The sequence below is a fragment of the Podarcis tiliguerta genome (genome assembly GCF_965153285.1).
Source record: "Podarcis tiliguerta genome assembly, chromosome: 5".
NCBI classification, from domain to species: Eukaryota; Metazoa; Chordata; class Lepidosauria; order Squamata; family Lacertidae; genus Podarcis; species Podarcis tiliguerta.
Genome location: NC_139538.1, coordinates 43,378,501 through 43,395,158, shown reverse-complemented (window position 1 = coordinate 43,395,158; position 16,658 = coordinate 43,378,501). Strand labels below are relative to the sequence as shown.

General features: G+C 42.6%; 1 protein-coding gene across 2 annotated transcripts in view; it reads right to left on the bottom strand.

Annotated features, from left to right (window-relative positions):
- Window positions 1–8,447: 8,447 nt before the first annotated feature.
- Window positions 8,448–16,658, bottom strand: part of SUFU (SUFU negative regulator of hedgehog signaling) — a 78,003-nt gene continuing 69,792 nt past the window's right edge. For both annotated transcript variants that reach the window (XM_083441569.1, XM_083441570.1), the window contains exon 12: window positions 8,448–15,183. In XM_083441569.1, the coding sequence (XP_083297695.1) occupies window positions 15,094–15,183 (90 nt within the window). In that variant the 3' untranslated portion in view covers window positions 8,448–15,093. The remainder of the gene's footprint in view (window positions 15,184–16,658) is intronic.

Genomic DNA, 16,658 nt, shown 5'->3' with positions numbered 1-16,658 from the left:
GCGGGGAAACTCATTTTCTTAAAACTTGAGTCCTCCAAAATAGAGGGGGTCTTATACACGGGGATGACATATAGACAGAAAAGTACGGTACTCACCCATTTTATGGTTCTGGGTTATGCAATACTACAGCCATAGAGCTCACACAATATCCTACCAAACCATTTCTTGCTGTTCGCCTCATCATTACTGTGCGTATAAAAAGTGTCCAGGGATGGTCACAGGGCCTGAATTGAATACAAAGCCATGTGGATCCATTGCTTATGCAGACTGTTGATTTATTTTTCAAGTAAGTAGTATATAAATCTTGCTAAATACAATAGAATAAACCAGGAGCACACCAAATCCACACATCAACAAGCCTGCTAGCTGGGGGAGGGCAGAATTCTATAGGCCGTTCCTTAAGAAGCCTGTGATCCATCCTCTTGACATAGAAAGCCAGGTGCTTGTGGAGACCTGATCAGGTGCTATTAAGGCCCACAGACCCCCTGTCTTCCATCAGTCTGGGCACTGCATAATGGGGGCAGGGGGAGGGGCTTGAGTGAGGTGGCTAAGGGCCAAAGCTAAGTGACAAAGAATCTGGTTTAAATGCGAAAGGTTCCAGGTTCCACCCCCAGCATCTCCAGGTAAGGCTGGGAGAGACCAGTGCCGGAAATCCTGCAGGCTGCTGCCAGTCTGTGTAGGCAACACAGAGCTAGACAGGTCTGACTCAGTGCAAGGCAGCTCATGTTCCATACCTCCAGGTTTCTGGCTTACGGTCAACCTGCTCACAGCCTGTCTGCTACTGACCTGCCAGCCTGTCACATCCCTCACCTGCCTTTATGATCTCTTGCCTGACATCTGACAGGGACCCTGCAGGGAGTTGTCTGCAGTGCAAACAGCTGCAGAGGAAGGCCCCGGTTTCTTGCCCATCTTTCTCCCTTCTTTTTCACACGCCTGCACCTTCAAAATTCCAAGCTGCTTTCCAATAACCCAAATTAACTCGAGTTTAGGTTTAACCTCTATGTTAATTAGGGAATGCTTGCTAAGCTCATTGAAGATAAAAAGGGGCTAAGAGAAATTCTCAGTATAAAATCCAAGGGAAAGCAAAACGAGGGAGGGAGGGAGGGAGGAAAGAAGGCTAAGTTAGGAGAAAAAGTAGCAATGAAGTCAGCTTTGTGATCAGAGAAAGACTGGGGAGGAACCATAGGTCAGTGAGTAGAGAGCAGGTGTTTGGCCTGAAGAAGGGCTAAGGTTCAAGCCAGGGCATCTCCAGTTATAAGAATCAGGTAGCAAGTGCCCAAGACCCTGGAAAGCAATCTTGGGTTTGCCTAGATCAGGCATCCCCAACCTGCGGCCCTTCAGATGTTTTGGCCTACAACTCCCATGATCCCTAGCTAACAGGGCCAGTGGTCAGGGATGATGTGAATTGTAGTCCAAAACATCTGGAGGCCCGAAGGTTGGGGATGCCTAGCCTAGATGGACAAATAGCCTGTGCCTGTAATTCTTTAGTTTCTTATCCACCTATGTACTCTAGGTCTCCTCCCCCTCTCATAGATGTGGGTTGCTCTGTCCATCTCAAAGAGCTAGAAGATATTCTGGGCCTCTTCACTAAGGTCAGATCCGCACCATTCTTTCAAAGCACATGGCTTCTCCCAAAGAATCCCAGGAACAGTCGTTTCCCCCTCATGAGCACCCTCAACAAACCACAGTTCCCAAAGTCCTTTGGGAGCAGCCATTGCCTTGACTGTATGGTGTAGATGAGCTCATGGTAGTTGTAGGAAGAAGGTGTATTTCCTGACACAGAACCAAGGACACTGAGTTGTGTCTAGGCTGCAAGGCTGGCCCACCCATGAGGCAAGGTAGGGAATTGCCTCGGGCAGCAGGATCCACAACAGCAGTAGATTCCAATGTAAATCTTTATCTCCCCCCCCCCCAACTGATGTAGATCTTCACTCACCTGTTCTTCCCTGGCATTTTGTGGTGCTGATGCTGCTAGGCTGCCATGCACTTTTATCAAGTTACAGCACACACAATTTTTCTGAGAGTCACTGAATACTGCATTCAACAGTGTTGCGACAATAGCTTGCAAACTGACATGTGCAGGGCTTTCAGGGCGTTTCTCGTGGAGATTATATATATATATATATATATATATATATATATATATATATATATATCCCACCTTTCCTTTCCTCCAAGGAACCCAAGGTCACTCAGTGAACTTTATGGCTGAGTCAGGATTTGAACCCTGGTGTGCCAAGTCCTAGTCCCAACACGCTAACCAAAGAGGCCCCAATGATCCTAACATGTTTTCAGCCAGCCTGGGGCTGTGAAAATGACTTACCTGTTGATAATTATTTTCCCCACAGCCAGTCTGTTTATTAGACCTTTATAACTCAAAAGAAAGATCTTTAATCTCTCTTTCTTTCTTAAGCAGGACTGTGACTCTGACCTGGAGAAGGTGGGTGGGAGGTGAGAAAGAGAGAAACTGCTGTGTTTTTATTTAAACAGAAGAATCTACACGTTAAAGCTCCTAATAGGTTTCAGGCTAGCCAAAGCAGGAAACCAAAGACTGTGTGGGGGCCAAGTGAATGCTTATAGCAAGTTCCAGGAAGTGTTACTTAGTAATCTGGCTAAGCCCTCACAAACACAACTTGTGTAGGCAGAGTTGAGAAAACAGCCACGCGGCCCAAGCAGTCAGGCTAGGGAGAGAGCAGGGAACCAAGTGAATGAGAATCTAGCAAATGCAGATGAACAGCTGATGATCCTGGGTCCCCCAGATACCAGCAAGATGATGATATTCAGGGAAGGCTCCTCCCAGTAAAATGGTGTTGTGGAGATGACAGGAACGCCTAAGCTCCTGCACTAACACCTGCCCTTTAAAAGCCGCATGCAGCACCTTTATCCGGCATGGCTTGTTGCACATAGCCAAACATAGCAGTAAACACGAAGGCTAGAAACACACTTTAAAAAACTATTTTAAAAACTGAATCTCAGGGATTAGCTTGCAAGGCACCAGAAAACTAAGGTCCATTCACAGGTAGTTACCATAATCAGAGCACAATGAGATTTCTGTGTGCCAAAATATGCAACAAAACAAAACAAAACTGTGCAATGCAGCATTTATTTTGCAGAGCACATTTGCTTCCAAGATCTAGATTTCAAATACTTTTTGTTTTTTTTAAAAAACACAAATGAGAATAAGGAACACTAGCATAGGTAGGGGGTGGGGTCACACTAGGTGGCCACTTACCATGGGGGCAGCACTTACCGCAGTGCCTGCAGCTCGCCTGGGAGTGACGCGGTGGCTTGGGCACCTGCAGACACCAGGTTGCCCAAAAAGGCAGTGTGGGGCTTGTGTCCATTCGCTGCCTCCCCCTCAGCCACCCTGCAGTGCCCCATGCCCCAGCTCGCCCTGCCCCCAAGCCCTGATAAGGAAGGAGAAGAGGATATGAAAACAGGGGGCAGGCCATTGGAGCAGATAGTAAGGCATGCAGGCAGTTCAGGAGCTGTACCCAGTATCCTCCAGTCTGTGACCGGCAGAATGTTAGTCTGGTCTTGCCTTTTCACTGCACAAGGAGAGGGGTCTGGCTCAATTAACTGAGTTCAGTTTCCTCTATTTGCAAGATACAGAATAAGGCAGGGGGAAATGGGAGGAAAACAGTCTTTTATTTTTTAGTTGGAAAATCTCCACCTCCGCAAGAAAGTTTGGCTCTAAAGGAGGCATACCTTTTTTTGGTATCTTTGTTGGATGCCGCCCATAGTGGCTGGGGCAACCCAGTCCAGTTAGATTAGTAGTATACTATTATTATAAAGTGCAGGTTTGATCTATAAAGCCTTAAACGGTTCAAGGTCGCAATACCTCAAGGACTGCCTCTCTCCATATAATCACAGGACTGGACCCTTTGACCATCACCTGAGGCCCTTATTTGTGTGTCCCCTCCACAAGAGGTCCGGAGGGTGGCACCATGAGAACTGGCCTTTTCTGCAGTGGCTCCCTGCTTGTGGAATGCTCTCCCCAGGGAGCTCACCTGATGCCTTCATTACGTAGCTTTAGGTACTAGGCGAAAGCATTCAAGCAGGCCTTTGACTGATTAAACAATCTATGGCCTTTAGAACTGTGTGTGTGTGCAGTGGGTATTACGTTACACATTTTTGTGTTTCTATACTGTAAACCGCCCTGTGATCCTCTGATGAAGGATAGTATATACATTTAATAAATAATAACTACTGGTCACACGTATTTCTGGGCAACTTAATCTGCAGCACAAGCCCCTTCCTGCTTTTTCCTTAGCTCATGCAGACACTAATGCTAACAGAGTTGGGAGATCAGTTATTTAAATCTTAGCATTCACTTTCTGCACAGCATCCTTGATGCATCTTCAAAGTTCAAAAACCAAGTTGTTTCATATTGCCCAATGTTAAGGCTGACCAGATGCCTAAGGGCACTTCCAGATACATGTTTTGCAGAAGACTGCAGCAGCCTGCCACCATTGGACCAGATGGGACTTGTAGGATCACACAGCTACTATACTAGTAGCAACTCCTTGTGCTCCCCCTCCCCCTTAGATCCTTTGTGGTTTGCTTCTCTCATTGCTGCTAGGATCGATGCCTGGGAGTGCATTACCTTATTTTTTCCTTGTTTCAGTTGCTTCAGAGCAAAAAAATTGCAGACTGAGCAGCTCAGCTTTTGCAAAGCATGTCTGAACTTTACGACGAGGGTAAGGAAATCCGTGGCAATAAAACGTTCTGCAGCCCTTTAGAAGAAACAATCAAAAACTAGAATTCACTCTGGGATAGTAGAAAAGATTTGGAAGTGGTAGGGAAACGGTGTCAGCCCCATTATTAGTTGACTGCTGCCTAAAGAGGTAAATGTTGGCTGGTCTGCAAGAGCAAGCCCATAGCTGCCTGTATGCTGCAGACGTATGCCTCCTCCAACCTCAGTGGATATTTAGCATTCAGCCCAACCTCAAAGCAGTTGAAATATTAACTTTGTGCCATAGGCCAGATGCGCATTGCCTGAGGGTGGTGAGCACAGAACTCTTTCTAAATGGCTGAGTAAATCAATGCCCCATTCTAGCTGGTATTCTGTACCTCCCACACCCGTGTAGATATACTCTTAATCTGTATGCACCTACTATCTTGTGTGTCAGCAAGATCTAGCTTTCCGTATCATATGAGAATGCCCTATATGCATTCAACACAAAAAGAAATTCCAAATTCTGCACTGAAATAAATCCCAGAGTATGAGTTAAGAGTGAACCAACTCTGCAGGTATCTTGTGTTATGCACCACTTTCCAGTTTCATATAATGGAAACATCTGTAATTTTTAGTAAGGAACTGGGCATTGAATGGCGGGAAGGAGACAGGAGTGGGCTGTAAGGGTCCAGTAACAAGCCTGAATCAGGGCTTTGCCTAAAGCATGGGTGAGGAACTGGTGACCCTCCAGATGTTAAAGCATAAATCTGTAACGTACGCTTTAATTGAGATTCCTGCTTTGCAAGGGGTTGGACCAGATGATCCTCAGGGTCCTTTCCAATTCTACAGTTTTATAAACCTGTGACTACCAACTTCCATCAGCTCCATCAATGCTCAGGAATGATGGTGTCTGTAGTCCAGCATCAATCATTTGGAAGCCTAGGTTACCCCCTTTGGCCTATGGGTACCTACAGAGTTCCTGAGATGAGATTTGAACTGTTAGTCTTCCAATAAAGTTCACACACACACCCCTTTGATTAAGAACACTAATATTTATCTCAGGGAATATCAAACAGTAACAAAATCCATATAAACATGGGGAGAAAGTCCAACAGAGGAATCAAAACGGCTTCCCTGTCAAATAAACAAATCCTGCCATCAATTTCCAATTATCAGGTAGTTCTCAGATCACCTATAATTATATATGAAATATATTCATACCTTAGTTCATAAAATATTCCTTGTCTTAATTCCCTTCTGAAGCCTTTAGACTTTTGCATTTGTTCTTATAGTAATACAATATCCCACACTTGTGTGTATCATCGCTCAACTGCAGACCCCTCTTCTGTTTTTCATGTCCAGGTTATAAATGGCCTAGCAATCTTCAAGAGGAAAATTGTTAGCTCCTTATCCGTTACTTCTGCCAAATCATTTTGAAAGACTGCTAATATAAATGTAGGACTCACCTAAAAACATTTGACCAGAATGACTGGAGCCTTGTACACTGCCACCACATGTGGAAGGATATTCCAACCTCTGCAACTCCAACTGAGATGATTATATATCCTACTGAAAGTGAAATACCATCTCAGTGAAACTTTAAATGTGTTCTCCCTGATCCTTGATGACACAGATGGAAATGGCTCCCCCCCCCCCAAAAAAAAGTTCATGCTTTTAACCTACACTCTACACTCTCCAAGGCTGTAGAGGATGAAGTAACTGTACAGGCCTCTTCCCTCACCCTTCATTTGCTGAATACTGCAAGTCCTTGTCTAGCCTTCATTAAAGCTCTCCTCCACATTCAACACTAGAATTAGGATGCTGATCCCACACCAGATACTATAGCGATGCAAAATACAAAAACAAGACACCCCCTCACAGCCCTATCTATGTGGAATTGATTCCATGTCCTCCTTTGACCCAAACCCACAGGCAATGCTAGACTGCTAAGGATCTTTGATTAAAATTGTGGATGTACCACTCGTTGACTTTGGGAGTCTCCAATTCAATTTCAGGCACGAATGAAGCACAGAGGAGCTCCATCTTGTCAATTTCCTTTAGCTCTTTATAACACATAAGCGCCATTTTTGTGTGGTTCTTAATGTGGCTGTAAAAACACAGAGAAACCCATCAGGGCTGAGATTCACTGAATCAGAATTCAGACAGGTACTGTAGCTAGAAATTTGGATGACAGAAAGATTTTATTTACAATTTTTGGGGGGAAAATGTGAATTTAGCAACACTGAAATGTAGATGAAATATGCGTCTATTGGTCCTCAAAGTGACCACTGGATACATGAGACACAATCTTCCCTAGCAGCAATAACTTCCAATGCTATAGGCCTCTGCCATTCAAGAGCATTGATGCACTAAAGTGAGAAACAAGATCCAGTGAGCAGCCACAGTATTTCTATGCAGGCAAAGTACAACAGACTGGGGGATCCGTGCAGTTTGGGCATGGATGTGTTTGGTGTGCCACAGCATGCTTCACATGATACCTCCACAATTGACTGTGGGAGTTGTACAGGAATATGGACTTATCAGAGTGTGTCACATCCTCCTGCATGCTAGGTGGGGCAACAAATGTAATTTTTTACCTTTGTACACTGGTAGGCTAGTTTTTACACTTGCACAGTCCTCCCCCCCAAAAAAAAATCCAGAAAAGCAAGAGGCACAATAAGTGTTCAAACCACATTGCAGCCAAGCAAAAACATTTGGGTGCAAAGCAATGTCAGTGAGGAGTATAGCCTGGAGACAGAGAGGTCTAAAAGGCCCTGTTTGGCTCTTGAGCTTGAGGTTCCCCTGATCTAGTCCGATAGAGCTAACCATCCCCAACACAGGCTGAAGAAAGGAAGACTCTCTGTAGGAGTCATCTACAGAACACGGTGTTATGGTGGGACTAAGCCTCAGTGAGTATTTCTAACCTCTGAGGAAGGTGTCTTCATTTAAACTGCAATGTTTGATGAACAAGACGTTTGTGTATACAAATAAGGTTCATTTTGTGTGAAGGCCAAGACTTGCCTGTTATTACTTAAATAAAGCTCAGGTGTTTTTCACAGATACATTACAAGGAAGCTAGGAAATATAAATGATATATTAATCACCTTCATTCTCTTTGTCCTTTCTTGCAGAGACAAAAACCCCAACAGCCCTATTATAGACATTAAAACTTCGAACACTTGTCCTCAAGCCATTATTTTAGGATCCAATTTAATGCACAAATGATTGCCGTTAAGACAAGTCGCTATCACGCTCCATCTGCAATTCAGTGTGGTAACAGTACACGTGGCCACTACTACCCATGGGAATGTGATTTGTAGGAGTGTGACTTGAACCTTGGAGTCGTTGATCAGAGTACAGAACTCAATCCATTCTCGACCACAGCGGTTATGGTATATCCAGCCTATCCAAATATAGTACACACAAAAACGTTAATCAGAGCAACTTAATGTGCAACTGTGGTTGTGAGGGTAAAACTGATAAAAAATTGTAAAAGCACCTACCACTTCAAAGTAAGTGCCATGGAAATTATTAATACAAGCCTTCTCCTGAGGCAGATCATATTGTGCAAAAGGAAACAGACCACATCAGAGGACCGTTGATAAGCAAATGCTGGGGCCCAGGCTCTTACGTTTGTGTGCAGACAAAGGGCCCCCTAACCTGGCTGAAGCTTGTAAAGCACTGGAATGGGAAAGTTAAACAAGAGTTAGAGTATAAGGTCTCATTTATCAGTTCTGCAATCACTCAATAAATGCACACAAGACACAACTATGCAAACAAGTTTAATGCACTTTGAATACACAGGAGGGAAACAAAGCTTTGTGATCACAAAAATATTACAAAAAGTAGTTTTGCGCAGGTGAACACACACCGGCACTGTGATAATGTAAGAATATACATTAGAAACTAATATAAAATATTTTTAAAACCTCTGCTAGTTTAGGTTCCCATTGTTTTTTTGGTAGAAAAAAAGGCATACTACAAAGTACTGAGAATTTCACTGCAGGAATGGCAAGCCATTTTCAGACAGCTTCTGCAATGTCCTTAAGATTTTTGTTGAGAAACACACACACACACACACACACACACGCCACATAGATGAACTACAAAAAGGTTCATCTCAGCTGAAGCTGGTAAAAGTAGCCTCAGCAGTCAGAATTAAAAGTTGAGCAGGTCTAAGGATTAGGTCCTCCAAAAGCAAAACCACTCATTTTGTTTTCTAGCACTACAGCCATCCAAATTATAAAACTACAGTAACAACAAGAGCACTATCATGTTAAAAAAAAAAAAAAAATCCACCCTGCTTTAACAGTGAACTCTGGTTCCTACCGATATAAAACAGTCTCAAGAAAGGAAGGCAAAGGAGTGTAACATTACCGTAATTTATTCCTTTAAGTCTCATTTACTGTGTTTAGCAGCAGCGACAATCTGCTAGAACTGAACACCAATGCTATGCTCCTGAGCCCTCCCACCCAAGATCCAGCAAGGAATGGCCCTAGGAATGGGGGCTGGGCCACAAAGCCCGTGGCTTTTAGGAGCTTTCTTCCACAATGGCAGTTTGATCCTGCTAAATTGTGAACTGCAACTCCAGAAAAGCCAGGCCCCAGACTGTGTAATTCATCAGCAATCAGAGCACAGAATCTTTTGAATTAACTCACTGGTTTTATCACTTTAATAGGTTTCGCTTTCCCTAAGGTAGGTGAAGTCTTTATACAGAATTGAGATTCTGTTCAGTGTTGAAAGGGAAACTAGCGAAAGGGATACTCGGCTTAAACCTGAGCCAACAGATCCTTTGAAGACAATTGCACACTCCTGTGTTTCCCCAGAATATTAACCAGGGCTGGCAGTGGCTATCCTCTCTTATTGAAGGGCTTACACTAACATGCACTATTGTCAACAAGGCTCAAACCATTCTCCCCCTCTTTTTCCATTATGCAGAGGAGCAGTGATGAATGCAGACCTTTGCCATCAGGGCCCAGGAAAGAAAACAGCAGCCATGTTGATTTCAACCCAAACTAGGAAACAAGCAAAGGGAAATGTGTGCAGGAGGGCAAGGAGAGCAGTAAGAGAAGTGTTTGCAAAACCAGAACCATCAGCTGGTAAGCAGATTCTGGTCTGTGCTTTTAAACAAATCTGTTTTCTGAAATTAAAGTGTATTTGATTGAGCCCTTTAAACATTTACTTCACACGCTGGCATTCATTACGCTATTCTGCTATCAGGCTTCCACATTTCAACAGTGAATCATAAAAGTAGGTAGATGGAAAGGGTATTTCAGAATACTTCTCCTTATTAGCTGGCTGGCAGAAAGTAGAAAAGGCATACCTTTATGACAGCCTTGGAATGATACTGTAAAGCTAATGTACCACTTATTACGACTTTATGGTCTGTAAGCAATCTGAGGAAAAAATAATTGTGTATGAAATGAAGAAGTTGAAAAGTGCATAATGCCCATGGGTTAATTGTCTGAGAGGCAGGTCAGCCTAGGGATCCTTTTGAAACCCTCATCAGCTACAGGCTCATTTTCTGTTTGACATTTTGGATGCTCAGCAAAGGAGGATTCAAAAGAGACGGAACAACTAAAGGTAGGAAAAGCTACAGTAACATAGGGCTGCCAGAATATGAAGGTATTCTTTCTGTTCCTATAAATTACAACGATGGTAGTGGTGGAGAGAAACATTAACCATTAACACATTTTTGCCCCAAGCCATTAAAAACACTTCTGCAAATACATTTGCTTTCTGACCCTTACTTCCCTTGCTTTTATGTGTAAAGGGCTTTTTTAAAAAACAGTTCATGATTTTCTCCCTGCTGCTAGAAAAACACAAGTGTGATGAGATGGAGCAATCCCTACAGCAGCAATGAACCCCACCAGCATGCATGCAGATGTGAAACCCATGCTTTCATCTGCCATAGAAGTGCCTGACACTTCCAGATCTGCAAAGCTAAGTGGATGATCATGGTGCAGTGCAAAACATCCTGAAGAAGCTTGCAGTGTGCATGTAGAGCATCTCTGTCCAACCAACCATCTGGCTTAGTGGCAAAGTTCAGATTTACACACCAGAAACACAAAATCCTGAGCTATTGTGTCTAATGGTGCATACAGATGTACAGGAGCAAGCTTCTTTTGTCCCTATGGGGTAAGCTCAGTAACCCTCATTCTTTAGACTCTCTCACACACACTCTCTCTTTGCAGTAAGCACTGGTTTCTAGGCCACCCTTACCCTTCTCTGCTGAGCTGCCTGTCTTTCTTGTTATCTTTAAAGTAGCTGCTGGTAGGACCTTGCATTTAAACAATCATACAGTGCCTGACTTACTGATGATTAAAGAGCCATCATTTATTCTGAAGCTGAAAATTATTACAGGCAGAGGTTGTTTCATGGTGTCACAAATGTCCAGCCAGTTAGCACTTTGAGCAGCCCCTTCAGCTTCAAATTGACATGTGTAATATGGTTTAATGCAAATGAGCAGTGTGCCGGAATGAGCTGGAAGCAACAATCCACAGGTGGTGTGTCATCTAAACTTAAAACGCATGGCTTGGTTCCCCCAAACAAACCAGGAGCATTGGTTTGGACGACATGACAAGTCAAGTCTTGTAGTTTGTTGCTCCCAGTATGATGCAGCCAGGAGCGAGGGAGGAGCAAAGCAGGGACTTTTGAGCAGTGTGCACCAGCATGCTGCTCATTCACATTAAACCACAGTTAAATATTAACTATGGTTTAACCTTACATGCAAACACAGCCGATGAGTGTGCTTTGAAGAGGGGAGTGGATTCTGTTTTTATAACTTCCCTTGCTACCAATGTCAGTGCCATGGGGGAGAGGAAACCCACAGAAGTGGGGATGGAATTTTTTTGTTTTGCTAAAACTATATTCTTATAGCTTGCAGTGTTCTCATGTGAAATTCTACAGCCCATCTATATTTTGCTCACTTACTTACTGACTGCTTCATATTTAGACAGTAAACCCTCTGGAATGGGTCTTTTGTTGCCATTTGGTCTGATGGCTAGGTTAGCACTGTCCTGGCACATGGCTGGTGCAACAGCTGCACTGAAAGTTAATAATTGTCGCAGCAACCGAGGAATGGTGTTTACAGCTCCAGGTGCTGAAGGGATTAAGCAGCAGGTGCAAACCAACTGAAGAACAGCCAAAGCTCCAGTTTCCTGTTAGCCACTTTAGTAACTAGCAAGTGGAGAACAAGAGTGCAAAGTAAACTCTTCCTGCCTTGTCTTAGGGTGGGAGGAATGGTCAGCATAAGTGACCACAGTGAAAAGTTAGCAATACACAGTAAAGGGAGAGACCAAGCTCCATTCTATTAAGTCTTCTGGGAAGCCAACAATAATAGTTTCTAGCAGTTACTGCCATAAACTGTTACTGATTAAACACCAAGACACTTTACCTTTGATTTGCCAAGGTAGTAATTTGTGGGTACTTTCAGGCAGATATGAAATCTGAATACTCTGCAAACCCTACAAGACAGTCATTTTAAATACACTTTGGACCAGTTCTTTCTCTCTAAAGGAATGATCATGCAGAACAAAACGTTTAAAAGGTTATGGAAAAATGTAACATCAGTGTGGACTTTGCAGCAAACTATCAAAAGCCACAGAAGACTGTAGTCTAGTCTCTAGCTCACAGATCCTTCCTGAAAAACCCACAAGATTTTTTTTCCACTTCCAGATTAACATTTCATAGGATTTCTGGCTTTCCCTTCATGGATTCTTTCATTTCTCAGATAGGAAACTCCTCAGCTCTTTACTGCATCCATAGAGGGTAAACTATAGAGAGTAACGAATGAGACAGTATAATTAAACTACTATGGAACACAAGGCTTCCAAGATAAACTGTAGAAACGCCAGACAGTTTAGACTCTAGAAATGACTTCTAAAGCCTCACATAATTGAATTCTCCTTCATCCAATAACATTTCTATGTACATAGAAAATTAACGTCAGGCAGAAGGTTTCTACTCTCCTCCCTGACATGCCAGTTTTCTATGTGCAAGGATTTTTTTCTCTTACACAGAGAAGCATTCCGTCATATGAGACTCCATTGCAGTCCTAAGCACAGCAGTCAAGAAACAGCTTTATCATCCCAGCTGCTGTTTGTGAAAGCTAGGCCTAATAAGGATGGCTTTTGTGGGGGAAATATGCTAGGTATCTGACAGTAACATTTGAGTGATAGCACACCATTTGAATGCCAAAAGATTTTCCTCATAAGCAGGGACCCCTTACAAGATTTCACTACAACCTTCTATGGCTTGGCCTATTTCAACCTTGCAGTGTTTTATGCTTAGTCAATTTGACAATAGCGGTTAGTCAATTTTGCTTACATTAGCACGTTTGAATTGTGCTCACGACAGCGCAACAACATCCAAAATACTACAAACGAAGTGAGTGACTCCCAAAGCTTTTTTGCCTTGTAGTCCCTAAACATCAGACCACACTAGTGTACCATGAGATCCTAAGTCCTTTACTTAATGTGAAAGGCGAGGCGTCTAGGATTCTGACAGGGAGCCTGCGGGCAATATTAAATAGTTTATTGTGAGCTACTTTATGTCACCAGCACATATCTATCTAAACTTGCTTGAGGCCCAGTTCCCTAGCCATCAGCCCATAGGTGTACACCAATTCTGGTGTACATCAGTATACAACAATTCTGAGCAATTTCTGAAGGTCACTTATGCCCATGAAAAAATTTCTGAAGAACCTAAGTATACACAACAAGAGAACATGGTATTTTGAACAGTTGCCTAGTTGAAGTGGACTCTCATTCTCTTGGGAAGGGAAGGGAAGAGAACCAACATGTTTCCTTCTACAAACTTTGTAACAGAAACTTTCAGAAGATAGTTTCAATTTGTAGATTTCTGCTTTAGCAGTGCCAGATTTCATTTTCGGTGGTGAGCTATGGAGCTACTACCACTTTCCTCTCCTAGGAAGTTAGTCAAACTGCCTATAAACACAAAGTCAAAGTCTGCACAAAATGGTGTTAGAAATACAGTGTAGCTGTCTCAAAATCAGACCAGAACTCTGAAAATTAATGCCTGTGTATGCAGCAGTACATCAAGCTGAATTTTCAAAACATTCTGAAATGGCCTGACTCGATATGCATTAAAATTAACAGATATGCCTTCCCAAAATATGTGAATGGAAAGTGAAAACATGATTTCAGTAGAAATAAATGTTCTTTGGAAAACTTTGTTTTTAAAGCCAATTTAGAAACAAGACAATAGGTTTTCAGGCATCTCTTTAACTCATGTACCCTTTTCTATTTCTCTGCAGTATGAGTCAGGAAAATTTGGTACAAATCTATAGGAAACTTCAGGAAGGATACAGTATCAGAATTGTTAACTCAGAAGATCTGGCTGTAGCAAGTTAGAAAATAAACACCCAAAGCCCTCTGCTCATTGTACAGCCCAATGAGAAATACCTATGAAACCCAATTCTCCATGTACTTGTCCCTTTTACAGGTGACCATGAAACAAGGAAGTTATGCTTATCTTTGAAGAGTATCAATTATCATTTTGGCCTATTACCCTAGGACACACTAAGATAGGTGTTTAATCCTGCAATCCAGTAGATACTTACCTGGTAGGAAGCCCCACTGAACACCACTAAGTTTCGTTCTGAAGAAAAACACTTAGGCTTGGGTTTCACAGAACTTTTTAAAGCAACCTTTTCCTAAATATAACCCAAGCTGTATCTCTTCCCTAGGGCAAACTCCTGACTTAAATAGGATGTTTATAGGCCTCAGAATTCAGAATCTAAAATGACAGCTTAAGTATAGCCCCCTCTGTAACATCATGGCAGTTTAGCCACTGGGACCATGATTCCCCTGCCAAATCAGTCCCTAGTGTGGCATCAAAACTGATCAGTGTTTCCTCAGTTTGATTGTGTGTACATAAAGTATAAACAAAATGGCCTTTGTGGAGCAATAAAAAAAATAATCACACTGACGGAATAATTCTGGCCAGGAGAAGCATGGCTAATTAAAGAATTTGAGAGTTACAAAAAATACTTCTAATGGATTGTGTGTTTACGCCTGAAAATTGTGTGATTAAGCCAAGGCAGATGAGGCACATAAACCCTGAGCTGGGGGTTGCAGGGACCTCTGGAGCCAGTTAAAGTAGGGAAAGGAATTCTTACAACTACTATTAATAGTTAAATACTTCTCTCTCCTTGCCTCACTCTCGCACTCATTCATATGCAGGTTATTCAGAGTTCTTCCATGACGGAAGAGAATGCCAGGTACTGGAAGAATTGAGTTCTGGCTGGACTGCTGTTGAGTAACCCCTCCGTTGTTTGCAGTGGATATGCAGCAGCATCTCTTATTTGCAGGAAGAGCTTTTACTGCACTAAATTATCCCATGAGTCACTGGGCAGCATACAGCAACTTGTTGCTTGTGGGTGTCAGCTGGCTTTAATGCAGTGGGTTGTCAAATACAGCATCAGGCAAGATGGAGATTTTCAGTTTCTTTTCAGGCCAACTATACTCCTTTGGAAGTTTGAACTAAAAAAGCAAAGAAGTTATTAGTTAATATAACTTACTATGATGTATGATACACAAAGCAAACAAAATAATACCATTAGGCCCAATAGAAGCAAAATTTTCCAGCTATCAGGTAAATAAGGAAATCTTTTTCCAAAGTGTTCATTTGGGACAGATAACTGTTATTTTATCATTATTTATTAAAAATGTATACCACCCTTCATCCAAAGATCACAGGTCAGTTTACATAGATTACATAGCCAAGTATCTTTTTCCTATTTCTACCACTCACTTGTGCATTACTGTCTTACTTTGCTTTCTCTTAAGCAGGTGCCTTTTTTTTTTGGCACCTGCTTAAGAAGGACTGAGTCAGTGAATTCAGAGGTTTTCTAGCCCAGCGTATCATGCATATAAGACTTCAGGGTACAGCAACATGCACAGAGTTCAAGACATTGAAAATGCAGTGATAAAACAGTTTTCAAATAGGTTTGATATACAACAAACACAAGTGAAACCCCACAATAAGGTAGTTGAGGAAGACGCTGGTGAGACTGGCAAATAAAGGATCATGCAAGGGTCGTGGGGAAGTGAAGTCCCAATATGCCTCTCAAGGTTAACATCAATCCCACATGAACGTAACAAAAACAGTAGCAAAACTAGAAAACTAGCAGAAATATAGGAACTTATGAGCTCCTGGTTATTTGGGAACAAATTCATTCCCCTGAGGCTGACTTTGAAAAACAGAGGGGCAGAATTCAGGGACACATAGAGGAGCCTTACTCCGTGCCAACAGTTCATTTGCTATTATGGAGAATGAGGGTCTTAGCCGAAGAATTTGGGGGGGGGGGATTCCATAGAACTGCCCTATTTCTTGGGTGCTTAATAACTTACAGGAATTGATTGGGGAAGGGGCTAGTAAGAGGCAATCACAAAGTTGGGAGTGGCGTCTGCCTGGTGGAAGACTGTAGAATCACTTAATGGATAGACTGTTCGATGGAGGAGTCAATGACCATTTGAGGAGGAGTGGTTAAGTTACATGGGCTTTTTTTCTGCCAAAACTCAGTTCCAGCAGCTCTCAGGTGGGCACCGTTGCCATTCGAAGAGAACGAGGGAGGTGTTTGTGCTGAGTTCTGGCACCTCTTTTTCTAGAAAAATAGCACTGAGTAGAACATTGAGTCAAAGCCCTCCAAGGTAGTATTTTCAGAAATGCTCTCTCTTCCACATACAGGACCAGATAGACTGATGGAACTGCAGGGCCCTAGTTCTTGGATGTGATAGTGGTATGAAGAGGAAGAGTATAGATTAAGGAAATTTCTATCACACTATTAAGCAAAGCATTTTAGAGCAGTCATTTGCTAGACATTAGGGTCTCTTTTGGGACAAGCTGAGCCTGTACAAAAGAGGCACCCTCCACTTCAACTGAAGTAACCAAAGTAACCAAACTGCTGGTGCTGAACATGAAAGAAGTCACAGAGCAACTTTTAGACTTAACTTCT